Source organism: Jaculus jaculus, chromosome 5 (assembly GCF_020740685.1).
Source record: "Jaculus jaculus isolate mJacJac1 chromosome 5, mJacJac1.mat.Y.cur, whole genome shotgun sequence".
Classification (NCBI taxonomy): domain Eukaryota; kingdom Metazoa; phylum Chordata; class Mammalia; order Rodentia; family Dipodidae; genus Jaculus; species Jaculus jaculus.
The window spans coordinates 66,868,286-66,894,865 of NC_059106.1; the positions used below are offsets into that span (position 1 = coordinate 66,868,286).

The 26,580-nt window shown below is 46.1% G+C and overlaps 2 protein-coding genes across 3 annotated transcripts in view; one reads left to right on the forward strand and one right to left on the reverse strand.

Annotated features, from left to right (window-relative positions):
- The window catches only part of Gnl2 (G protein nucleolar 2), a 29,489-nt gene extending 15,846 nt beyond the window's left edge, over nt 1–13,643 (forward strand). For both annotated transcript variants that reach the window (XM_004665210.3, XM_045150332.1), the window contains 9 exons: nt 33–146; nt 2,923–3,051; nt 5,781–5,885; nt 6,645–6,803; nt 6,935–7,048; nt 9,097–9,545; nt 12,153–12,259; nt 12,818–12,903; nt 13,455–13,643. In XM_004665210.3, coding sequence (XP_004665267.1) covers nt 33–146; nt 2,923–3,051; nt 5,781–5,885; nt 6,645–6,803; nt 6,935–7,048; nt 9,097–9,545; nt 12,153–12,259; nt 12,818–12,903; nt 13,455–13,607 — 1,416 coding nt within the window. In that variant the 3' untranslated portion in view covers nt 13,608–13,643. The remainder of the gene's footprint in view (nt 1–32; nt 147–2,922; nt 3,052–5,780; nt 5,886–6,644; nt 6,804–6,934; nt 7,049–9,096; nt 9,546–12,152; nt 12,260–12,817; nt 12,904–13,454) is intronic.
- Nucleotides 13,605–25,105, reverse strand: Dnali1 (dynein axonemal light intermediate chain 1). The gene is made up of 6 exons (XM_004665211.3): nt 24,976–25,105; nt 24,381–24,532; nt 21,113–21,282; nt 19,473–19,651; nt 19,025–19,189; nt 13,605–15,014 (listed from the first exon to the last, which is right to left on the reverse strand). The coding sequence occupies exons 1-6, from the start codon at nt 25,054–25,056 to the stop codon at nt 14,979–14,981; spliced, it is 783 nt and encodes a 260-aa protein (XP_004665268.2). The 5' UTR covers nt 25,057–25,105; the 3' UTR covers nt 13,605–14,978.
- Nucleotides 25,106–26,580: the final 1,475 nt, after the last annotated feature.

The following is a 26,580-nucleotide window of genomic DNA, read 5'->3' on the forward strand; positions in this document are numbered from 1 at the left end:
ATCTACCGGCATGTTTTCTTCTCTCCTTTTAGAAACGATGGGTTGCTGTCCTCTCCCAGGACTATCCAACACTTGCTTTCCATGCAAGTCTTACTAACCCCTTTGGCAAGGGAGCGTTCATTCAGCTTCTGCGGCAGTTTGGAAAGGTATGGAAATGGGCTGTGTGCTGGAGGTGGGTGTAGCTGTGAATCTGTGTGAGGGTCTTGCTTGCCACTATGGATGGCACAGTGGGGGAAGACAGCAATTCTGGAACCAAATCACCTTCTTCTGACTAACAAGAGAAATGTCTCCTGTCCTGCCCTTCCCATTTCCCAGAAGTAAATAATTTTTACACTTAGCCACCATTTCTGGCATTTTCCTCCCTGCTGTCATGATGAGGTGTTGCTTTTAGAGGGTGTGTGTGTGTGTGTTTGCACGTGCGCATGCATTTGGTGTTATGTATTGAGCCCAGAGTCTTGCACATGCAAAGCTCATGTTACTATTGAGCTATACCCTAACCAGAATTAGGCTCCTTTATTTTTTAAACTTCATTCTTATTTTAAATGGCTTTTTTTATTTTTAATTTGAGAGCGACAGACAGAGAGAGAAAGGTAGATAGAGGAAGAGAGAGAGAATGGGCGCGCCAGGGCTTCCAGCCTCTGCAAACGAACTCCAGACGCATGCACCCCCTTGTGCATCTGGCTAACGTGGGACCTGGGGAACCGAGCCTCGAGCCGGGGTCCTTAGGCTTCACAGGCAAGCGCTTAACCGCTAAGCCATCTCTCCAGCCCTGCATTCTTATTTTAAATTTTATTTTTTTCATAATTACATTGTTTGGTTGTTGTTGTTTTGAGACCAGCTATCATTTTGAAACCCAGGTTAGTCTTCAACTCATGATAATTCTCCTGCCCCAGCCTGCCAAATACTGGGATTACAGGCATGAGCTACCATACCCAGCCAGAATTAGGCTGCTTCTGCTCGTCTCCCTCCCTCTGCTTCCTCTCTACAAGGGACAACAGTATGAGGCTGCTTGTTCCGACTGAACTGCTACTCACAGCTGGCCCACTCCGAGTGCTGTCATCATTCCTTCCTGACAGGAGTGCTTGTTTGCTCTGGTGTTGATTTGCTGTTTTGTCTGTCCTTGCTGTGCTAGCAGAGTTCTGAGTGTGTGGGCACAACTGGTTTTCCTCATCAGCCTGCCCTCTCCAGCGGGAGCAGCTCCAAGGCCTGCTTCCTATATCACTTTTTCTTATTTGGTTTACTTCCAAGTTTCCAGAAAAAGAGACACTTGGAATATTTTTGAGACTTTTCTTTTAGTCAGAGTCTCATGTACTTGGCCTCAAACTCTGTGTAGCTGAGGATGACCTTGAATTTCTGGTCCTTTTGTGCCTACCTCCTGAGTGCTGGGATTATAGGTATGTACTACCATGTCAGTTATTTTATTTCTTTTTTAAAAATATGTTTTTATTTATGGTGGGGGGAAGAGGCAGGTAGAGAGAATGGGCATGCCAGGGCATCCAGCCACTGCAAACTCTAGATGTGTGGGACACCTTGTGCATCTGTCTTAGGTAGCCCAGGCTAGCCTCAGACTCACACTTCTGCCTCAGCTGCTATGTTTAGGATGCTGGAGTTACTAGTGTTCCCCACCATGTCCGGCTAGCTACCTATCATTTGGGGCCTAATAGATTAATAAATTGTTGAACAGCAGATTTTATTGTTGAGTGATTGGGTAAGGACACAGATATCTTGTTGGAGGGCATCGTATAGATATCATTGTTTGTAGATAATTTTTCTTGGACTTGTTATCTCAGAAAACAATCCTCTTTGGTATTATAGAGGATTTAGCAGTTAAAGGTGCTTGCAAGTGTCTGGTGTTTCCAGTGACAAGAGACTCTGGCATCCCTGTACACCCACATCTTTTGTTTGTTGGTTGGTTGGTCTATTTCAAGGTCGAGTCTCACTCTAACCCAGGCTGACCTGAAATTCACTATAGAGTCTCAGGCTGGCCTCAAACTCATGGTAATCCTCCTACCTCTGCCTCCCCAGTGCTGGAATTAAAGGTGTGTGCCACCATGTCCGGCTCCATATACATCAAATTAGGTATGTAGATGAATAGTTCTGGTCTGGAGTCTAATAGTGAATAATCATGGGACCCTGTGAGCTCTGAGGAATCAAAGAGCTGGAGGGTTTCTCTCACTGTCTGATACTTAGACTTTGTTAGAGACTCTGAAAACACCTTTTGCTGTGTATCTGAATCTATGATCAGAGATGCAACATTTCAGAAATCATGATTTCAGGCTCTGGGCTTCTGTGAGGATAGAGGGGCTGTGCCTATGCTGAGCAAGCGAGCGAGCTTCCTTGAGACTTTTACACAGTGGTTTACCTGTTGGAAGTTTCTTGTTATTTTAATGCAAAATGTTTTGGCAGTGAAAATGTGAAATGTTTTGTGTGGGGAAAAAAAGGGGTGAGTCATGGGATTGTCAGTTTGAAAATTTGTTGTTTCCTTCCCTGAAAAACATTTATCCCTGGATGATGTGCTGAAGTGATTAACAACCTACTTTTTCCGCAGGGTTGGTTTGTTTTTTGAGGTAGGGTCTTACTCAATCCTAGGCTGACCTGGAACTCACTCTGTACAGAATTCTAGCCTGGCTTCAAACTCACAGTGCTCCTCCTACCTCTGCCTTCCAAGTGCTGGGATTAAAGGCGTGTACGTATATATACTGTTAACTTTAAAACAAAAACAATTTGACATGACTCACCTGTGAAATAGAAACATGTACATGTATCTAGCTCCCGTAGGCTATGTAGCTGGCCTATTTAGAGTTCACATTTAGTTGCATTAACAGCTTTTGCACTGTATTCTTTTTATTCACCAAGTAATAGACTTTGCTAAGGGATACTTATGGCTGCATGCACATGACATGTATTCTCTTTTTTGCATAGCTGCACACGGACAAGAAACAAATCAGTGTTGGATTCATTGGATATCCAAATGTAGGCAAAAGCTCGGTTATAAACACATTGCGTTCCAAGAAAGTTTGCAGCGTGGCCCCCATTGCAGGAGAAACAAAGGTACGTCTAGCCTGGCATAAGAGATTCTACTTCTGAATAGTTTCCCTTTCTGTCCCTTCTTCCTTCCCTTCCCTTCTGTGCTGAGGGTCAAACCCAAGTCCTCACACATGTTAGGCACATGTTCTGATAGTATATCCCATACCCAGTCCCATCTACTTCTCTGAATGAACACTGTTAAAACTTCAACTCTGGGCCTGGAGAGATGGCTCAGCAGTTAAGGGTGCTTACCTGAGAAACCTGATGACCAGAGTTTAGTTCATAAGCCGGATGCACAAAGTGGTGCATGCAGTTGAAGGGCCTGGTACACCCATTCTCTCTCTGTTTCTCTTCTATCTCTCTGCTTGCAAATTAAAAATTAAAAATATTTTTAGGGGGCCGGGCATGGTGGCGCACGCCTTTAATCCCAGCACTCAGGAGGCAGAGGTAGAAAGATTGCTGTGAGTTCAAGGCCACCCTGAGACTCCATAGTGAATTCCAGGTCAGCCTGGGCTAGAGTGAAACCCTACCTCAAAAAACCAAAAAGAATATATTTTTTTAGAGCTGGAGAGATGGCTTAATGGTTAGGGTGTTTGCCTGCAAAGCCAAAGAACCTCAGTTTGATTCCCTAGAACCCATGTAAGCCAGATGTGCAAGGAGGCTCATGCATCTGGAGTTCGTTTGCAGTGGCTGGATGCCCTGACATACCCATTCTTTCTCTCTCTCTGCTTGCCTATTTCTGTATCTCTCTCTCTCAAATTAATAAATAGTATTTTTAAAAAAATATTTTTAAAAGCTGGAGAAATGGCTTAGTGGTTAAGGCACTTGCCTGCCAAGCCAAAGGACCCAGGTTTGATTCCCCAGGACCCACATAAGCCAGATGCACAAGGTGGGGCATGTGTCTGGAGTTTGCAGTGTCTGGAGGCCTTGTCACATCCATTCTCTCTATATGTATCTGCCTCTTTTTCTGTCTCTCTCTCTCTCTCTCAAATAAGTAACTAAAAGTATTTTTAAGGCTGGGCGTGGTGGCACACGCCTTTAGTTCCAGCACTTGGGAGGCAGAGGTAGGAGGATCACCATGAGATCAAGGCCACCCTGAGACTACATAGTGAATTCCAGGTCAGCCTGAGCTAGAGTGAGACTTTACTTCAAAAAACAAAAAATAATTAAATAAATAAATAAATAAAATGCATTGTTATGTGCTATTAAAACTAATCTAGCCAAGTATAGTGGCGCATGCCACCTTTAATCCCAGCACTTGGGAGGCAGAGGTAGGAGGATCTCCATGGGTTCAAGGCCACCCTGAGGCTCCATAATGAATTCCAGGTCAGCCTGAGCTAGAGTGAGACCCTACCTTGAAAAACAAAACACCTAATCTATACACCAAACTATGTGAAATAATGTTATTTTGGAGAATTTTATTTCTATATTCTATGTAATTAAAGCTATCTTTATATATTGTCAACAGTTTTAAATAAAAGTATTTGGGAAGTTTGGAGAAAAAAAAGTTTAGCTCTCCCAGGCACACTCTGTTAATCCCAATGCTTAGGAGACAGAGGTAGAAGGATCACCATGAGTTCAAGGCCAGCTTAGGCTACAGAGTGAGTTCCAGGTCAGCCTGGGCTACAGCAAGATCCTACTTTGAAAAGGTAAAAATAAAAAAAAAGTTAAGCTCTGTATAACTTTGGAATGTGCCTTTTTTTTTTTTTTTTTTAATGTAGGGTCTCAGTCTTAGCTCAGGCTGACCTGGTATTCACTATGTAGTCTTAGGGTGGCCTTGAACTCACAGCAATTCTCCTGCCTCTGCCTCCCGAGTGCTGGGATTAAAGGCATGTCTGCCCACTTTTATAAGACTGAGAGTGCTTCATAGCAACTGTGGCTAAAGTGTGACTTCACTAATTCCATTCATAGTTAAATCTGTTTTCAACTATTACTCCAACCTTTTGCTTAACAAAACCAACCTAAGGGCTGGAGAGACGGCTTAGTTCACATGCCTGTGAACCCGAAGGACCTGGGCAGGTTCAATTCTCCAGGTCCTGTGTAAGCCAGGTGCACATGGTGGCACGAATCTGGAGTTTGTTTGCAGTGGCTGGAGGCCCTGGTGTGCCCATTCTCTCCCCCCCCCCCCATCTCTAATAAATAAATAAGACCTTTAAAAAAAAAACACCTAGCCAGGCCTGGTGGTGCATGCCTTAATCCTAGCACTTGAGAGGCAGAGGTAGGAGGATCACTGAGTTCGAGGCTACCCCAAAACTACATAGTGAATTACAGGTCAGCCTAGGCTAGAGTGATACCCTACCTTGAAACCCCCCCCCCAAAAAAAAAACCACCTAAGAATATTTGATGTCTTGATTAAGTAGGAAAATTCAACCTAGGTAGATTCTGATAGATGGGTGTCAGTACCCAGAACACAGAGGGCTTGGGGAAAAAACGGTTCTCTAGAGGCAACAAGGCTGACAGCTGTGCTTCCAAGAGTATTTCAAAAACCCATAGAGATTTACTGGTGCTGGCACACAGTACTGAGGGAAAACTGTCTGTTGTTCTTTGGCCCTCTGATGGAGCCCCCAGCTTGGGCTTGGGGAGTGTTTCACACTTAGATGAGCAGAGGGAAGAGTGGAAGCCTGATTGTTCAACAGGTTGCTTTTGCTTTGCCCACCCCTCCCCCTCCTTTCTGGCATCACACTACAGTGTTGTGGGTTTATAAAGGTAAGTACTTATCCTGTGATGCACAGCTTGGGACTTTCTGTCTGCAGGTCTGGCAGTATATTACTTTGATGCGACGGATATTCCTGATTGACTGTCCAGGCGTGGTTTATCCTTCTGAAGACTCAGAGACAGACATTGTGCTGAAAGGAGTGGTGGGTATTTGGTCCTCATGGTTCTTTGTGCGTTTGAAAGGAACATTGGAAACCTTTGCTGCTCCTTGTGTGGAAGGCAATCTGGGGTCAGCCTTTCTAGCCAAATACAGGAACATGATGCTGAACAGGGCGGCCTTCTTTCTACTCAGCCTGCCTGAGGAAGTAGAGGGACCGACTGTGGGCATATCTGGTCAGTGTCATCCCACAACAATGTGTAGTTTACACACAGGATCCAAAGGGAAGCAGGGCCTGTTTATGTTTAGTGATAATTCATCTTCGTGGGTTTATGGGTTGAATGGTCTTGGAGCCCAGTCATTTCCTCACTTGTTTCTGAATATGACCAAAACCTTAAACGGTTCCCCTTAATGTTAACCATGTTTCTGACCATACATCCTGTACACATTCCTTTCCTCCATTCTTAAACTCTTCCATTTTTTGTTAGTGTGTCCTGGGGTTGGTAGGCTTTTAACCATTTCTGCAGGTGGGTAGCATAAAAACATTCCAAGTTCACACTGCTTGCAAAAGCCACATGATTAGTTTGTGGTAAAGTGGGATTGAAGCTGCATTCTGGGCTCCACAGCTGGGGCCAGCTCTTGGTGGTGCTTCTTGCAGCCATTCATGTCTAACCATCTCAGCCTGGCTCCTGCAGGGTCCACTGGTACTGTGATGTTGGAATCCATTTCACATTACAAAGAGCACTGGAAACTAACCTGCTCCCACAGCAGAGGAAATAAGCAAGTGATTTCTATGACTGTCTAGGTTCAAGTTGAAAAAATTAAGACTCCTGAGGACCACATTGGTGCTGTCCTTGAACGAGCAAAGCCAGAATACATCAGCAAGACTTACAGGATTGATTCCTGGGAGAGCGCTGAGGACTTTCTTGAGAAGCTAGCTTTCCGTACTGGGAAGTTACTGAAGGTGAGCCAGAGCCTCTGGGAATCGGCACTGGAACCTATCAGCTAGGTGGTCATGTGCAACTGAAATGCCCCTCAAAGCAGGAAGTGGTTTTGCTCTTAGATTGTAATTGGGAATCTGTACTGACATTTTAGGGTGGCGAGCCTGACTTGCAGACGGTGGGTAAAATGGTTCTCAATGACTGGCAGAGGGGCCGCATTCCTTTCTTTGTCAAGCCACCCAACTCAGAGCCATCTGAAGACCCTCAGGTAAGAGCAGGGAGATCCTGGGCAGTGGGGTTCTGACCCTAGGGTGCTGTAATTTGGTTGCCTCCCTCCATGGAGCATCCTCTTGCTTTGCAATAAGAGTCACAGCTGCATGTCTTGTAGAGTGCCACTCCCATGACCTTGTTAGGACTGTGACAGGAGACCAAGCTTGGATATCTTTCTTTAGTGCTTGGGAAAGAGGGCTAATGGAATATTTGTCTATGCATTGCCAAAGGCCATTTATAGAAGAAAGTTGTATTACCAAGCCCAGACCAGGCACAGAGAGAGAGGAAGGCATAGTCACCCTCATTCTCAAGAACCCCGTGACCAGCTGGAAGGGAGAACAGCAGAACTACTGCTCTGGGAGAGAAGCCTCAGGTTTGAGGACTCTGAGCTGGGTCAGGAAACTTCCCTGATGGCCCATTGCCCTTACCCTGGCAGCAGACCACCCCAAGACTCAGTCAGAGCACTCTGTTTTGGGTCCTTTTTCAGAACTCAGCCAAGTCTCCTGAAGAGGTAGCTTCCTGTTTGGCTTCTTTTTGAGTATCATTTGAGTCCATATAACTCTGGTTTTCTGTTAGGAATCCACTTCCCTACATGGGCCAGTGGTGCGGTAGTTGTAGTTGGATGTTTTCTTCAGCATTAAAAAATTCCAGCCAGAGGCTAGAGAGATGGCTTAGTGATTAAGATGTTTGTGAAGCCAATGGACCCAGGTTTGATTCCCTAGGACCCACATAAGCCAGCTGCACAAGGGGCAAGCACATGCATCTGGAGTTCATTTGCAGTGACTAGAGGCCCTTGCATGCCCATTCTCTCTCTCTCTCGCTCTCTGTTTGCAAATAAATATATTAAATTAAAAAGAGAAAAAAAGGCCAGGCTGAGTGTGGTGGTACGCCCCTTTAAGTCCCAGCACTTAGGAGGATCTCCATGAGTTTGAGATCAGCCTGGGCTAGAGAGGGAGACCCTACTTTGAAAAATGTTCTTGTTGGGTGTTTTTGTTTATTTGATTTTTTTTTTTTTTTTTTTGGTGGCAGCGATCTTCCTACCTCTGCTTCCTGACTGCTGAGATTAAAGGTGTACACCACCATGCCTGGCCTTTTTGAAATTTTGAAGTAGGGTCTCACTCTAGGCCAGAATGACCTGGAATTTACTATGTAGTCTCAGGTGACCTTGAACTCATGGCAGTCCTCTGCCTCCTGAGTGCTGGGATTAAAGGTATGCACCACCACAGTCAGCTTTTTAAATATATATTTTTATTTATTTATTTATTTGAGAGAGAAAGAGGCAGTGGTGCACCAGGGCCTCCAGCCACTGCAAATGAACTCTAGACGTATGTGCAACCTTGTGCATCTGGCTTACGTGGGTGCTGGGGAATGGAACCTGGGTCCTTAGGCTTCACAGGCAAGCACCTTAACCACTAAGCCATCTGTACAGCCCTTCCCAGCCACTCTTGGCTGGAGATCACTTAAGTTCTGTGAGTCCCAGCTACAGGGATGAAATGGCATTTATGAGAAAAACCACGGGAAGCTTAAGCATGCTGTCTTTTCATGGCTACCTAAAGCAGGCCAGTGTTCCCAAGCTCAGTGTTCATTCTGGATTCTGACTTACAAAGTACCCTGCTGGTCTTTTCCTGTTCTTCCAAGATGGCTCCACACACCTCTCCGTATATATACTATATGGATTGTTGCCAGTTAGCCTGGCTACCATTTCTGTGGAGTTGTATTTGCAAATTTTGTATGTATTTATTTATCCCAGCTTTCCTTATTTCTTATACTTCAGGAGGCCCTAATTGATTGTGCGTATCACTGGTTCAGTTCTCTTACAGTTGGCTCACCCTTCAGAATTGCAGATCTGTCCCTGTGATCCTCTGCAATACAGGCTTCTGTGTTGGGTGCACATTGGTTCAGAATAGATAATAGTGTGACTCCATTTGTAGTATCTTCCATGCTATGCCTTAGTCCTGAAAAGAGAATGGCTCCTCTGAGAGCTGGGTGGGAGTTAGGACATTTTTCTTTTTCTGATTCTGTTTCTCTCCCTTCTCTGACCAACAGCTTCCACCTTCCTCATCTTTGGAAGTTGCCCAAGAAACAACTGAGCACAGCCCAGAAGAGGAGACGACTGAGACTGTTGGTGAGAGGTCAGAATCTGTGACCAAAAAGGAACAAGAGGTGCATTGTCCCCAAGATTCCAACTCAGAGATGCAGCAGATCCTTGCACGGGTCCGGCAGAACTTCGGCAAAATTAATGTTGTGCCTCAGTTTTCTGGGGATGACCTGGTTCCTGTGGAGGTGTCAGACATCGAAGAAGATCTTGAAAGTTTGTCTGCAGAAGAGGTGGAGCAGGAGCAGCCAGGAGAGGATGAGGAAGAGTCTTGCCAGGACCCCCAAGAAGAGCCAATGGGAAGCAACACCAAAGCAGTGATTAAAGCCCTGGACGAAAAGATTGCCAAGTACCACAAGTTTTTAAATAAAGCCAAAGCTAAAAAGTTCTCAGCAGTCAGGTAATGTGTTTTTCTTTAAGTTTTATGGTATTATATTTTAAAGTGTATGTGAGCATATACATGTATATTGGCCCCTGTGCCATGGCTTGCATGTAGAGCTCAGAGGTCCTCTGCCTTGTTTGAGACAGGATCTCTTGCCATTTTAAAGAACTGTGGGTGCCGGGCTTGGTGGTGCACGCCTTTAATCCCAGCACTTGGGAGGCAGAGGTAGAAAGGTCGCTGGAGTGAGACCCTACCAAAAAATAAAAATAAGAACTGCTGCCCAACTGCAACTAACCTCAGAGTAGCCGGTTTATGAGCTCCTGGCTCTGCCCCCTATTTCCGTTGTCACATTGGAATCACAGATGCATGCTTCACTTTGCATCTGGCTTTTTTGGATGGAGGGGAATTGAACCTGGTCCAGCAGGTTTCGCAAACAAGTTCCTCTAGGCACTGTCACATCTCAGCTCCTAGATTCTGTTTTTGGTGTGTGGGCATATACATGTGTGCCCCAGGGAGCTCAGAGGCAGATGTCAGCTGTCCTCCTCTGTCAGTCTGTTGTCATTTACCTCGACAAGAATTTCTCTCTGAACCTGGAATTCCCTATATTTCAGTTAGACTGGCTGACCAGGGAGCCTTAATACTCCTCATGTCTCTCTCCCTACCCTCCCAAGCTCCAGGGTTATAGGCAAGCACAGCCTTGCCTTGCCTGGCATTTTACAGAGTCCCTGGGGGATTGTTCTCAGGCCCTCACGTTTGTTCAGCAAGCGCTGCCATTAAGTACGGAGCTGTCTCCCAGAGGAGGCAGTGTGTTCTTCACCCCACACAGAGCATTTGTTCCTCTCCCCACAGTTTGCCATGAGTATTGGCCTTGGTTTCAGGTTCTTTTGCAGTGCTTGGGATGGAGCCCAGGGCCTTGTACATTCCAGGCAAATGCTGTACCCCTGCACTGCATTCCAGCCTGAGCAGTGTTCTTCCAAGAGAAGCGGGCCATTTGTAAGAAGTAATTTTAAATTTTGTCTCATTCTGCCACCCAAAGGATGATCATGAGGAGCTTAATTTTCCACTATTTTATTTTGGTTTGGCTTAGTTTTGTTTTTCTTTCTTTCTTTTTTTGGTTTTTCGAGGTAGGGTCTCACTCTGGCCCAGGCTGGCCTGGAATTCACTTTGTAGTCTCAGGGTGGCCTCGAACTCATGGAGATCCTCCTACTGTTGCCTCCCAAGTGCTGGGATTAAAGGCATGTGCCACTACACCCAGCTTTTTTTATTTGGTTGCTTTTTTTTTTAATTTAATTTATTAGTTTTCTTTTCATTATTTGGTTTTTTAATATTTTTATTTTATTTTTTTGAGGCAAGCCCAACAAACTGAACTTATATATATATATATATATTTAATTTATTTAGTTGAGAGAGAAAGAGGCAGAAAGAGAGAGAAGGAAGGAGAATGGGTGCACCAGGGTCTCCAGCCATTGCAAACGAACTCCAGACACATGTACTACCTTGAGCATCTAGCTTATGTGGGCCCTGGGGAATCGAACCGAGGTCATTTGGCTTTGCAGCAAGTGCCTTAACCATTGAGCCATCTCTTCAGCCCCTAGACTGACTTTTTTTTGTTGGGGGTGGATTGGGGAGGTTTCAAAATAGTCTCTAGCTCTAGCCCAGGTTGACCTAGAATTCACTCTGTAGTCTCAGGGTGGCCTTGAAGTCATAGCAGTCCTACCTCTGCCTCTTGAGTGCTGGGATTAAAGGCATATGTCACCACACCCACCACTGCCCCCCCCCTTTTTTTTAAATGAAAGCAATAGTAAGTTAGAGGAAGAGAATTGTCATGCTAGGTCCTCGAACTCCAGATGCATCCGCCGCCTTGTGTGTCTGGCTTATGTGGGATTTGGAGAGTTGAACATGGGTCTTTAGGCTTCATGGGCACACCCTTTGACTGGTAAGCCATCTCTCCAGCACCCCCCCCTCCCTTTTTTGTGTGTGTTTTTTGTTTTGGGTTTTTGTTTTGTTTTGTTTTGTTTTGTTTTTTTTGAGGTAGAGCCTCACTCTACCCCAGGCTGACCTGGAATTTACCATGTAGTTTCAGGATGACCTCAAACTCACGGCGATCCTCCTACCTCTGCCTTTCAAGTGCTGGGATTAAAGGCGTGTGCCACCACGCTTGGCTTTATTTTTATCTTTTTGAAGCTGGATCTTACTTTAATTCAGGCTTACCTGGAATTCATTCTGAAGCCCAAGCTTACCTCAAGCTCACAGCTATCCTCCTATGTCAGCCTCCTGAGTACTAGGACTAAAAGTATGTCTCACCATGCCTGGCATTATCCAGTATTTTAAAACACCCAGGGATGCTGGGAGAGGTGGCGCACGCCTGTAATCCCAGCATTCAGGAGGCAGACGTAGGATTGCTGTGAGTTCTATATAGTGAATTCCAGGTGAGCCTGGGCTAGAGCAAGACCCTACCTCAAAAAACCAAAAGCTGCTGGACATTGCTCTCTGTCTTGGATGATGACTGTGAAATTATGAACAACATTTTCATTTGCTGCAAGGTATTGCAGGTCTCCAGGCTGGCCTGGTTTGGGCAGTTAAGAGGAATGCTGGACAGCATTGTAACTTGCTTTTTTCTTTCAGAATATCCAAGGGATTAAGTGAAAAGGTTTTTGCAAAATCAGAAGAACAGAGAAAAATGTCTGAAGGAGTAAACCAGAGAAAACCGTCTGGAGAAGTAGATGATACAGGTGAAGATAAATTACTTGAGTCATTTAGTTCTGATTTACATCTTTAGAATTTTTGGAAACCTGAGGTTAATTTCCAAATTATCTCTTGTACTATCATCCACACAGGTATTTTTCATACCCAGCAGAGAACCCTGGTTCCCCATACTATGCTACAAATTTGATTACCTACTTGTTATTTTGCACATTTGTGAAGATTAGAGTGGCAATTCTGTAATTTTGCTTTTCAGAAGGGTATATTAATATTAACTGCATAACCAAGGGAGAGAGAATGCAGGCAGATTGGGTCAAGGGTGTTTCATGTATGTATTTTTTGGAGGTGGGTTTAATCATGCATTTATATTTGACTCACAGTTTCCATACTAAAGGTGTGCTAAAGTATCCCAAGTCAAACCCACTGTGACCTGTGAGAACTTTCAGTGTCTTCGGCTTACTCCACTCCTCACACGTGCACCAGCGCACAGGGCTTGTTTCTACTGCAGCAGTCATGCAGACCAATTTTGAAAATTTCTGTTTTTCCCCCCCTCCCCTGTTTGTTTTATACACAATTCTCATGTCCAGTACCTACCAAAAAGGGAAGAAAGCGGAAGGCACAGAGGGAAGAGGAACCTTCAAATAAAACTCCAAGAACACTGACATCTAAGGAAGTAAGTGTTTTGTTCCTTTAGTTAAACCTAGGTGTTTGTTTTTGATACAAGGTTTTGCTATAAAGCCCTAGCTAGCCTCTAACTTGTGGTCATTCCCATCTCAGCCTCCTGAGTGCTGGGATTACAGACATGAACTGTCACCCTATTATGATTCACTATTTCTGAAACAAGTGTGGTTGAGAGCAGAATTCCAGGTACCTCAGTTCTTAGTGTCCTGGAAGTCACTTAAATGGTCTGGGTAGAGGTCCCTGCATCTGGGTCACCATCTTGAAACCTGTGGCCTGTCAGCTGGAACAGTATTATTCCCCTGGAGGTGACCTAGAAGGACAGCTTTGTAATGGAGCTGTGAAGAGTTGGCGAGGATTGAGAGCTGTACCTGGGAGTCTGCAACTAGTCACCAGGTGACTATGGAGGAGAAACCTCAGGTCTGAGGTGGACTCACCCCCAGCCCTGTTGCTTCCCTTGCAGGCATGGAGCAGAGGAGGGGAACTGGCTTCTGTCTGATGTTTTTCAGTATTTCATTGCTTTTCCTTTTGTCATTTTCCCTACAGCGGAGGAGAGCAGCACGACAACAGCAGTCCAGAAAAGTGGGTGTGCGCTACTATGAAACCCACAATGTGAAGAACAGGAATAGGAACAGAAAGACCGCTGGGGACTCAGAGGGACAGAAACACAGACACAAAAGATTCAGACATAAGCAGTAACATTGAAAAAGCTGTTTATTAAATTATACAAAAATATGCCATTAGAAATTGTGTTCGTTTTCTTCATGCCCAGTTGACATCTCTAAGTCCATCATGTACTTGTGAGACCTGACCATTGAAGCCAATCACCAGCTAGTGAAAATGAAGATAAAACTCCTTAGCTCTAAAAAGAGCTCTGATTAAATCCATTGGCTTTTCACATGCTTGGATTGGCCCTTGGTTCTTCCAGTGTGAGAACCTGTTTGTCATGCGTGTTTATGGAAGTAGGTGACATCTACAGCAAGCAAAAAAAAAAAAAAGTTTTTTGTTTGTTTTGGTACTACTAAGTAGCAGTTTGGGACAGAAGCATACAGAACTAAAAGCAGAAGTACTTCAAGGAGTACATGGGTAAGCTTGTGAATAGAAAAGGAAAGTGCTCCAGTGACTTCTGTTTCTCAGAGTTTGTTAAATGGGCTTATTGGGACATGCGTGCTTCCTGTTCAAGAGTCATGGAACCAGCACGACCACCAGGTACAGCGTTCTTTACCAGGAAGATGGCAGCTTAGGTAGGCCATGTTAATAGATACACTTCCTTGGATATGGGTATGGGTCAAAGCTGTGGCTTGTTTGAGGTCAGAGTTGGGATGTATTTGGGAACACAGCTTGCTGTCCTCTTCCAACCTAAGCTCCCCTGAATAAGGATTTGTGCTGCTATTTCAATCTTCAAGCCATTGCCTGGTTAGAACTGCATGCAAGATGTGGATACCACCCTAGTGGTTCACTCAGCATAGTTAACTGGGGACATGAGGTCCAAGAGAGGCATCCTGCAGTGGGAGATGTGGGGGGAGGCCTTGAGCAGTGGCTAAAGAACACCGGAGCTTGTTTCCTTCCCAGCAAGCATTTACTTGCTCCAGAGCAAGGGCTTGACTCTGTTGTGTTGCCTATCCTAGGCAGTCAGGTGGAGAGGATCCTTCAACTGGGTGGGGACAAGACACAGAACGAAACCAAAGCTCTGAAATGAGTTACTAACTTTATCCTGGAGAAGGGGTGAGAGTGGAAGGAAGCGCAAGATGACCTGTGAGCCGAGCTGTGGTGGACAGGAGCAGTTGCTGCAGGAAAGTACTTGCTTGCTAAGTTACTGAGTCGACAGATTGCTTGGGAGACCAGTAAGCTGCATACAGAAATCATCGAGGGTGTGTCGCCTTCCACTGCCCACCCAAGAGCCTGGCTGCCAGACCTCAGGTATTTCAAGACATTAGGGCAACCGTGACCTCTGATGAGTATGTGGGTGGTGATCAGGGGAGGGGATAGCCTGTTCACTCAGGAAAGTAGCTTTTATTACAAAGGGCTTATGATGGGGTGTGGTGCTTGCTGAGACCCATATGGAAATTATCACTTCTTTGGTGCGATAATGCCTTCCAGTTGGGCCTGAAAGAAGGAAAAAAAAATCCATTAGTGCTTGTAACTTGTAGCCTCACGACACAATGGAAGTCTACAAGAAGTAATTCAAAGGCTGCTCATCCTAGGAGGCTCCCCCTCGTTCCCCAACTCCATGTTCTCTAGATTAGTCGGATTCAGGCTTGCCAGGCTCTTGCTGTGCACAAGGAGGAACTGAAGCTATCCTGGTTTCCATACGATATAATAGCTCAGTGCATAATATGAAAGCAGTGAGGGAAATTGAATAAAAGTTGTTGAAATAGTGGTTTCTCGTTGCTCAGATTTTAGGCCTGAAAAATGCCAGCTCTCTAGTTTTGGATCCTGGGATCTCTGCTGGGACCAGAGGTTTGGGAAATGGTAAATTATCAGCCACTGACACCCAATTAGAGAAAATTGCTACCAGTGAGAACGGAGCTGTCCATCCTGTACGTGGTGCTTGGGAATGAGTTACTCTGCTCCTCCGGCAGTGGCAGAGCAGTTTACCCTCATGGTATGTGGACAGATCCTTAAGTAAGGCTGTGGGGGAAGGCAAGCACGGCTTCATGTGCAGTGCAGGCGTGAACCTATCAAAGTAGCCCACTTGTACAGAATCCTTCACCCTGGGGACTACAAGGCTGTCCTTGAAAGTTGGAAAGATGCTAAGGTGTTTGTTCTTGCTAATACTGTAGGGACTGGGGGAACATGTAAAGCGATATGGCAGAGGTATGGAGGCTTGTTTTGGTTTTTCGAGATAAGGTCTTGCTCTAGCCAGGCTGACTGGAATTCACCATGTAGACTCAGGCTGGCCTTGAACTCACAGTCTTCTTAACTCTGCCTCCCCAGGGCTGGGATTAAAGAAATGTACCACCATGCCCGGCCTGAAGTTTTCTGTTTTCTAGGTTTTTCAAGGTAGGGTTTCACTATAACTCAGGCTGACCTGGAATTTACTACGTATTCTCAGGCTGGCCTCGAACTCAAGGCTATCCTACCTTTGCCTTCCGAGTGCTGGGATTAAAGGCACGTACCACCACACCTGGCTTCTTTCTGTTTTTTTTTTTTTTTTAATTTAATTTAATTTAATTTTTTATTTTTTTAGCATTTTCCATGATTATAAAAAAAAAATCCCATGGTAATTCCCTCCCTCTCCCCCCACACTTTCCCCTTTGAAATTCCATTCTCCATCATATTACCTCCCCATCTCAATCATTGTACTTACATATATACAATATCAACCTATTAAGTACCCTCCTCCCTTCCTTTCTCTTCCCTTTATCTTTCTGTTTTTTAGTCCATGGTGCTGCAGAGATGCACAAAGTGGTGCATGCATATGGAGTTCATTTGCAATGGCAGGGAACCCTGGCATGCCTATACTCTACTCTTTCTGTCTCAAATAAAATATGTTTATAGAAAAGTTACTGGGGTATTGCTGGGCATGGTGGCGCATGCTTTTAATCCCAGCACTTGGGAAGCAGAGGTAAGAGGCTCACCGTGAGTTTGAGGGTTTTTTTTTTTTCTTTTTTTTTTTTTTTTTTCAAGGTAGGTTCTCACTCTCGCTCTGGCTGACCTGGAATTCACTATGTAGCCTCAGGGTGGCCTCAAACTCCTGGTGATCCTTCTACCTCTACCTCCTGAGTGCTGGGATTAAAGGTATGGTGCGCACCACCACACCCAGCTTTTTTTTCTTTTGTGGTAGGGTCTCACTTTAGCCCAGGCTGGCCCTGATCTCACATTGATCTCTGAGTTCTCTCTTTTAAAAAACTTTTAATATTTTATTTGTTTGAGAGATAAAGAGAGAAAGAATGGGTGTGCTGCAAATGAACTCCAGAAACATTGGCCACCTAGTGCATCTGGCTTACATGAGTTTTGGGGAATTGAATATGAGTCCTTTGGCATTGGAGGCAAGCACCTTAACCGCTAAACCATCTCTCTAGCCCACCTTTTTTGGGGTTTTGTTTGTTTTTCTTTTCGAGGTAGGGTTTCACTCTAGTCCATGCTGACTTGAAATTTAAGAGTGATGCTCAAACTAAAGCAAGGACCAGAACCTCTGAGACTATTAAAGTTGGACTACTGGACCCAGCCCCATGGTTTCTTTAGTCACCCTGTGATGGAGATGATTCTGGTCTGAGCCTCAGACTTTGGAGTCTGTGGCCTGGCCTGCCCACGCATTCCTTTTCAGTCTTTCTTGTGCCCTGTGCCTCCTTTGAGCTGAGAAAGACCACCTGCAGCTGGGTTTCTGGGGGGCGATTCTGATTGGAAGTGGTTCTTCCTCTCTCATCTCCTGCTGATCTGTCTTCCCTGATTCTGTCAAGTGCCTCAGTGGATGCCAGGGTGGACAGTACTCATCAAAGCCTGCTGAGGAGGCCTGGCCCACCGAGGAAGGCTCCAGAGACAGCTTGCATGGGGACGAGGCTGCTCTGTCCTCTCCGATTATGAGCAACATTTTCCGGGAGGAAACAGATGGGCAGGCATGTTGGCTCTATAGTGGAGAACCAGTCTGGGATATTAGGGGTCAAAACGGACCTCCTTCACAGGTAGAGGGATGGAGAAATTGAGTAAAACACCCACTTCTAGTCAGCCTCCTTTATAATTTGGCAGTATGAGTGGACCAAGATTTAAAAGCCATGGGTGGGGCTGGAGAAATTGCTCAGCAGTTAAAGGCACTTGCTTGCAAATCTGGGTACAATCCCCCAGGACCTACGTAAAGCCATTGATGCATGAAGTAGTGTATGCATCTACAGTTGATTTGGCAAGAGGCCCTGGCATGTTCATATTCTCCCTCCCTGCCTCCCTATCACCCTCTGCTCCCAGAGAAAAAAAGAAAATGAAGTGTACCAGCCTAAAATCCTAACTACTTGTGAAGCAGAGGCAGGAAGATTGCAGGTTCAAGGCCTGTTTGGGTATGCTCAAGGCTCTTCTAAGCAACTTAGATTCTGTTTCAGAAAGTAGAAAGCCAGGCTGGAGAGGTGGCTCAGTGGTTAAAGGTGCTTGTTTGGAAAGCCTGATGAATGAGGTTTGATTCTCCAGTACCCACATAAAACCAGATGTACAAAGTGGGGCATGCATCTGGAGTTCATAATCAGTGGCAAGAGGCCCTGGTGTGCCCACACTTTATCTACCTCTTTCTGTCTCTTAAATTTAAAAAAAAAATTTAAGGTTTGGAGAGATGGCCTAATGATTAAGGTGCTCGCCTGCAAAGCCTAAGGACCCAGGTTTGATTTCCCACGTAAGCCAGATGCACAAAGTGGTATATGCGTCTGGAGTTCCTTTGCAACAGCTGGAGGCCCTGCTGAGCCCATTCTCTCTCTCTCTCTCTTTCTCTCTCTCTCTCTCTCCGCCTATTATTTCTCAAATAAATAAATAAAATTTTTTTTAAAAAGTAGAAAGTCAGTCGTAGTAGCACATGACTGTAATCCCAATACTTGGGAAACTAAGGCAGGAGGACTATGAGTTTGAGGCTATCTTGGACTACATGAAACCCTGTCTCGAAAAATGGGCTAAAATGCACAAGGTAGCACGTGCATCTGGAGTTCATTTGCAGTGGCTAGAGGCTCTGGCATACCCATTCTCCATTCTCTCCCCATCTCTCTCTCCCCTCTCAAATAAATAAAACCGTGCGCCACCACACCTTGTATGTTTTTTCATCATTAATATTATTATTAAGGAAGAAAATGGGCTGAGAACCCAGCATGGAAAAAATATAAGCCAGGCATGGTGGCGCTTGCCTTTAATCCCAGCACTCTCAGGAGGCAGAGGTAGGAGGATCCCTATGAGTTTGAGGCCACCTTGAGACTACAAAGTGAATTCCAGGTCACCCTGGCTAGAGTGAGACCCTATCTGGGAAAAAGCAAAACATAATCATCATCATCAAAGTGAAAAAGAGGCCTAGGAAATAGCTCGGGGGTTCTGGTATCTGGAATGAGATCAGAACTGCAAATCCCACACCACAAAATAACGAAACAAGCAAGTGAGAACAGCCCTGGATGGAAAAGGAACCCACAGCAGGACTCCTGCGCCTCCCTCACCTTCAGCTGCTGATTGGTCCGCTTCAGAAACTGGATCTCCTCGTTGTGCTTCTTCTCCTCCACCTGTCGCCTCTCACTCTCCCGCTTCTCTGTGGCCTCACATTTTGCCTTCTGCTCGTTCACTTGCCTCTCCAAATCTCTCTTTTCTGTCTCCAAATCTGCAATCTGAGGACGGAATGCCCAAGTGGGTGAGTGCGGTGAGAGCTGGGTGGGGGAAGACTTGGGACACACCTAGCTAACCCAAGATGTTGCTAGGGTATGCACTGCCACCCAGTGGGAGGTCAGTGACTGGCATGGAGTGTCCTCAGACAAAACCATGAGGTGGTGCAGGCCAGGGAGCCAATGTAAGGAGAACACCATCAGAGCCAGAATCCAGTGCTGCCGTGACAACCACAAGCCCTGAGACAGAAGGGTCTCAGGCAAGAGGGTCATGGTGAACCCCACTCACTTTCCTCTCCATGTCTGACTTCCCCTGTTCGGCCTGTAGTGCCTTCCTCATGCCAAACGCCACACTGCTCTCGTACAAGGTCTGGTAGGCAGCGATGGTCATGCGGATCTCATCCCGCACACGCAGCAACAGCAGCCCCCTCTCTGCACAGTTGATGGTGACCTCCCGGATCAGTTCATCTTCCAGCACACATACAGGGAGATAGTGAAGGCAGGGGTCAGGGGACATGCACCTGCAGACCACCCTTCCTCTCAAGTCTCCCGGAAGGTCCTGTGGGAGTGCACCTGCCGCGGTCTAAGAAGCCTGGCCAAGCAACCCTGGGAGAAGCACATAGTGAAGGAGCTCAGCCTTGGATAGGCTTTGTTCACGGCACGTGCCCTCCCTGTGGTCATGTACAAAGTGAGTTCTAGGAAGGAGAGCTGGTCTTTCTGGTGCGAAGATGGTGTTTGAAAACAGACCCTTTGGCTAGACGGAATTTGGGCTGGGAAGAGCAGGGCAGAGCTTGCATCCCTCTGTAGGTGCCCATCTGGAGGCAAACCACTCTCATAGAGGCTGAGACGAGCTTGCTGACCACACACACGCCTGTTGTGTTAGCAGGTCGTTTGTACTTCAGAATCCATAGGGCCACCGAGTTGAGGGATAGCCTTTGACACCCGCACTCAATGGCACATCTGAGGCCCCTTCTGTTAGTGCACTAGCAACAAATGACTCTGTGGTATGTTTTTTTTTTTTGTTGTTGTTGTTGTTGTTTTTTCTGAATGAGGGGCAGTGTTGATGGATGGATACAAATAAAGAACACTAATTTTTTTGTTTTGGTTTTTTGAGGTAGGGTATCACTCTTGCCTAGGCTGAACTGGAATTCACTATGTAGTCCAAGGGTGGCCTGAAAGTCACACAATCCTACCTCTGCCTTCCAAGTGCTGGGATTAAAGAGGTGGGCCACTCCTGACTAAACATTAATTTTTCTGATTCAAATAGCATAAACTTTTTTATAGAAATCTTTGAATAAGAGACTTTGCCCAGCATCCGGGAGGCAGAGGTAGGATCACCATGAGTTTGAGGAGACTACATAGTGAATTCCAGGTCAGCCTGAGCTACAGTGAGACCCTACCTCAAGAAAACAAAAAGAGAGAGACTTTGGGCTGGAGAGATGGCTCGGCAGCTGAAGGCACTTGCCTGCAAAGTTTAATGACCCAGATTCAGGTTTCCAGTACCCACATAAAGCCAGATGCACAAAGTGGCACATGCATCTGGAGTTAATTTGCTAGCTGGAGGCCCTGGTGGACCCATTGTGTCTTCTCTCCTCCCTCTCTCTCTCTCTCTCTCTCTCTCTTTCTCTCTCTCCTTGCAAATAAATAAATGGATCTTTAAAAACAGAAGGAGAGAGAGAGAGAGACTCATCCCAAACATCTATGAAGGGATGAGGAACCCTGGGCCAGGACTGCAGTGACTGGCAGGTAGAAGACTAGTGGAGAGGTGTGCCTGAGAAGACTTCATTCAGTAATTTGGGGGTAAGTCAGGCAGGAGGAGAAATGATGACTACAGACGGTGGGTTTCATACTCAGGTTTCGGGGTCTTGCTGGAGCAGGGAGGGAAGGAAGCAGGGGTGTGTGGGTATCCACTCCGTCAAGCGTGCTCACCGAAGCACTGTGAGTAGAGCTCTCTGCGGACAGGACAGATGCCCGTCTCTCTGGCTTGCCGCTGCTGCAGCTTCAGGTCCATCTGCTCCTGGAGGTGCACCACGTCGATCCTGGTGCTGGGCGTGCTGGACACCTGCTGGATCCATAGCTGTGTGTCTTCTACCCACTCCCTACAACACAGACACAAGCCGCGGAATGCAAGCAGACGGCCCTTGGAGCTCCTTCCTGAGCAGGAGTGAGGGTGAGGGACAACGGTGCTACCTTGCCACCAGAATCCCCATCCCTCTCACAGAGGTCACTTTCCAAAGCCATGCCCACTGTGCTACCACCACAGGGACCTGCTTCAAGACTGGGTAGGTGGGCAACCTCCACTTTCCAGTCTGTGTTCCAGATCTTACCCTCCTGCATGTGGAGGACCCGTCTATGATCCTGCCTCTTGGTTTGAATAGGGAATGCAATGGGAATGCCTCACTGGTAATCAGCTAGGAGACACAGGACACCATAAACCTGTGCATGCAAGGCATTTGTGTCTGTTGGGAGTATGTAGATTCTCAAAGGGATGTGTCTGTGTGAACTCCCTATAGTGAACATTATGGTAGAGACCCAGCCAGTTTGTAGAATGACAAGGAAACCCAAAGACAGAATGGTACTAAGAGAGAGGATTTCTATGTCATTGGTGGAGGGATAACTGATAAATTGACAGCCCTCCCTCAAAGAGATCAGCACAGTTTCCCCGCCGCTGCTCCCTCTTTTTCTCAAATACCTTTTATTCTGAGAACAATCTTTGTTTGTTTTTTTGAGGTAGGGTCTCACTCTAGCTCAAGCTGACCTGGAATTCACCATGTAGTCTCAGGGTGGCCTTGAATTCACAGTAATCCTCCTGCCTCTGCCTTCCAACTGCTGAGAGTAAAGGTGTGTCCTACCATGCCCAGCATGAGAACAATCTTCACTGCCTTGTGCGTGAAAAAGTCCATCAGGGAGGACTAGAGAGATGGTTCAGTGGTTAAAGTGCTTACTTGCAAAGCCTGATGGCCTGGGTTCAATTCCCCAGTACCCATGTAAAGCACAAAGTGATGCTTGCATCTGGAGTCACTTGAAGTGGAAAGAGGCTCTGACAACCCATACTAACTTTCTTTCTACCTCTCAACTATATAAATTAAAAAATTAAAATAAAAAATTTGAGGATGGTTTAAGTCATGGTTCAGTCATTGGTTAACTCCCATGGTTAACTCTGCTGTCTGCTTTAGCAGGGCCGTTCCTTTTATTTTTGTTGCTAATCACAATAGGACCTTGCATTATTAATGGATAGTTGCTTTTGTTAGGGAATGCATTAATACAGTACAGCTTATGGTTTTAAGATCACAGTATAATTCATTTGGGAGCCAAGATTGGCTCCTCATGGTACTGAGAAAGGGGGGAATGAAGGACTCAGGAACCAGATGGACGCCATGACAGGCTTCAGAGTCCTCAGTAGGCCTAAGTTTCTGTTTCCCAGCAAGATCTAAGTTTTTTATCTTCTGGTAAGAGTGGGTTTAACAGTTACTGGAAACTGATCATGCCATACATTCCTGAAGTCATAAAGCTCAATTCCCCTAGCTCCAGCCCGCCAACCTTGCTGTAAGGGTAGGCTTAACAGTTAAACCAATTATGCCATACATTATGCCATATAGTCCTGAAGTCATGAGGACATTCCCGTAGTCATAGATGAGCTCAGTTCCCCTAGCTCCAGCCCTCCAACTTTGCCTGCCAAAATCCTAAGCCAATCAGAAGAGTACACTGTTTAAATCAACCAATCACGTACCCATCCCTTTCTTGTATGTTCAAATCCATGTACCCATCCCTTCTATGTTCAAATCCCTATAAAAACCCACCCTCCCACTACTTGGGGCTCTTGTATGGATCCACTGCGTTGGTGAAGTCGAGACCGAGCTTAAGCCCGAATTAAAGCTCCTTGCCCTTGCAAAAAATAAAGTAAAATAAAAAAAATTTGCCCAAGCTGGGTGTGGTGGCACACTTCTTTAATCCCAGCACTCAGGAGGCAGAGGTAGGTGGATCATTGTGAGTTCAAGGCTACCCTGAGACTACATAGTGAATTCCAGATCAGCTGGGGCTAGAGTGAGACCCTACCTCAACCCCCCCCCCAAAAAATGTAGCCAAGGGCTGGAGAAATGGCTTAGCAGTTAAGGCACATGTCTACAAAGCCTAAGGACCCAGGTTCAATTTTCCAGGTCCCATGTAATCCAGATGCATAAGGTGGTGCATGTGTCTGGAGCTCATTTGCAGTGACTAGAGGCCCTGTCGTGCCCATTCTCTCTCTCTCTTAAATAAATTAAAAAAAAAAACATTTAAAAAAATGTATCCAGGGGCTGGAGAGATGTCTTAGTGGCTAAGGTGCTTGCCTGCTAAGCCAAAGGACCCAGATTCAATTCTCCAGGACCCACGTAACCTAGACGTACAAGGTGGCTCATGCATCTGGAGTATGTTTGCAGTGGTTAGAAGTCCTGGTGTGGCCATCCTCCCCCCTCCACACACACACACCTGCCTCTTTAAAAAAAAAAAGATTTCAGGAGGATCACCGCAAGGATCTCTCTCCCTCTCTCTCTCTCTCTCTCTCTCTCTCTCTCTCTCTCATGATGGTTCATACCTTTAATGATTGCTGTGAGTTTGAGGACACCCTGAGACTACATAGTGAATTCCAGGTCAGCCTGGGCTAGAGGGAAGACCCTACCTTGAAAAACAAAAACAAAAACAAAACAAAACAAAAAAGTAGCTGGGCAAGGTGGTGCCAACATACCCAGTTCTCTCCTGTACATCTTGAGGAAATATATGGTCTGCAGGTTAGGGGAGACAACAGACATTAGAAACACATTTGGTAGCCATCAGCATAAGCGGACATCCAAAGCCATGAGACTGGCTGAGAACACTTAGGGTATGAGGGCAAAATTTGAAAGGGTTTTCTTTTCTTCTCTCTCTCCTTTCTTTCTTTCTCCCTCTTTTTTTTTTTTTCCAGATCCTTTGGCTTTGCAGGCAAATGCCTTAACCACTGAACCATCTCTCCAGCCTTGTTTTTCTTTCTTTCTGATTTGAAAATAAAAGGTTTTCAAAAGCAAATGTCCTTGTCTCAGGATCCAGCCATAGGCAAGCTCCAGAAGCAAAGATGCAGAGAGGAAAGCCCATCTAGGAACAAGACTTCCTGGCCCCAGGGCACAAGATATGTTGCCACCCCTCCTCTCTACCTCTCTGCCTCTCTCTCTCTCCCTCTTTGTACCTTGGGGGTAGGATGGCATTCAAAATTTCCTCTGCTTGCTTGGTAGGATCTGGGACACAGGATGTTGAGGGTAGCTTGGCCTTGGGTGGCTGTGGAATGGGACCACTGGAGGAGGGTCCCGGCTGCTGAGAACTGACTTTGAGTGGCCGAGCCTAAGAAGAAAGGACAGGTCAAAGCACTAGACACTTCCACATCCTGGTCTGTTCTGGGTCACATGTACATACATCCCTCCCCATTAACAGCATACATTCCTTGCCTACCTTTTCAGAATTGTCTCAGGGCTGAAGGGCCTCTGATGCCACCCTATGATTGAACTGTGGTTTCTAGAGCTCACACTTAGACTTGGGGAAATTTCTACCTGGACTGTTCTTGGCCCCCACTACAGTGAGGCCCATCTATGTCTCTGTAACTTCTTTCTCATTCTAAATCTGTCCTCTGAGGTCCCTCAACATCTATGCTTCATGTACCAGTCTCCCAACTCTTCCCTGGACGGTCAATTCCTGCAATCCTTTTAACTTTGGCGTCCAGAGATCCTGAGCGCTGGGATCTGTCTTTCTGCCTTGGAATTCCCCATTTCTTCCAGACCTGTTCTTACCTTGGGGCTCCGTTTCTCTGTGTTCCGGCTCACCAACACTGGGGTGTCATATTTGAGCAGAGAGTCTGATGGGGGAATCATGGTGACAGCTGGGGAAGCTGCTCCGTAGTGGCCCCTCCTGGCTGGGCCTTGTTTGCGGTCACCATGGAAACCACCTCGCCCTGCCCCATCGGCGGGGCGGGGCTTCAGAGTGAGGGGCGCGCGGGTTTCCTTTGGCACGGGCTGGTCTGCAAACTCTTGCAAGGCTTGACTTGAAATGCACTGTCCTTAGGTTGTTCTTGATGTGAATGGGGTGGGCAGGAGCCGTAAAGCGGCTGCCATCGCCTGACTGTTCGGAGAAAGGTTGGGATTCCCGAGAGGTAAGCGGCGCTTGGTGGGACGTCTGTAAACCCAGCACCTAGTAACTAGAGGTAAGAGGTTCAAGAATTCAAGGCCAGCCTGATCTGCATGAGACCTCAAAAAAAAAAAAAAAAAACCAGAAAGGTATATTCAAAAAGTAAAAAGGAAGCCGGGCGTGGTAGTCCACGCCTTTAATCCCAGCATTCAGGAGGCAGAGGTGAGTTCGAGGCCACCCTGAGAATAGAGAATTAATTCCAGGTCAGCCAGAGTTTGAAAAACAAAACAAAACAAAACAACAACAAAAGTAAAAAGGAGCCAGGCGTGGTGGCACATGTCTTTTATTCCAGCACTTCTGAGGCAGAGGTAGGAGGATCACTGTGAGTTCAAGGCCACCCTGAGACTACATAGTGAATCCCAGGTCAGCCTGGGTTACAGCAAGATGCTACCTCAAAAATAATAATAAACAAACAAAAAGGAAGGCTGGAGAGATGGCTTAGCAGTTGAGGCGCTTGCCTGCAAAGCCAAAGGACCCAGGTTCGACTCCCCAGGACCCACATAAATCAGATGCACAAGGGGGCACATGCATCTGGAGTTTGCAGTGGCTGGAACCCTGGGAGCACCCATTCTCTCTCTCTCTCTACTTGCCTATTTCTGTATCTCTCTCAAATAAATAAAAAAAAATATATTTTTTTAAAAACCGGGCGTGGTAGCACATGCCTTTAATCCCAGTACTTGGGAGACAGAGGTAGGAGGATTGCTGTGAGTTTGAGGCCACTTTGAGACTATATAGTGAATTCCAGGTCAGCCTGGGCTGGAGGAAGACCCTACCTCAAAAACCCAAAAACGAAAAGAAAAAAAAATCCAATGGAGAAATGACACAATACCCTAAAGATCCTAATCATCAGAAAATGAGAAAACTAAGGGCGGCGGAAATAGGGGTGGAGGAAATCTGTATTGTTCCTGGGTGACCGTCTACGATTGATTGCCTTTCTGTCTTTTTCCTTCATACTCCCAAGTTTAAGTGTAACCACTGTTTGAGCAATTTGTACCCTGCATGTCAGTGTTTTCCATTTGCCACACAGACAGAACTTGTAAGTGGCAGTACTAATGCCCATGTATCATCCGTTAACTGGCTAAAGGATTCCTATTGTGCCAGGAGTGGTGGCGCAGCACCTGGGAGGCAGAGGTAGGAGGATCACCATGCGTTTGTGGCCACCCTGAGACGACACAGGGAAATACAGGTCAGCCTGAGCTAGAGTGAAGCCT

Bases quoted from the DNA above. Each gene is read 5' to 3' on its own strand.
- Dnali1 (XM_004665211.3), bottom strand. From the start codon at position 25,056: ATGATTCCCCCATCAGACTCTCTGCTCAAATATGACACCCCAGTGTTG. The intron at 24,533-24,975 runs GTAAGAACAGGT...CTTTCTTCTTAG, and splicing joins CAGAGAAACGGAGCCCCAAG to GCTCGGCCACTCAAAGTCAG. The intron at 15,015-19,024 runs GTGAGGGAGGCG...TCCTTCTTTCAG, and splicing joins GGACCAATCAGCAGCTGAAG to GCCCAACTGGAAGGCATTAT.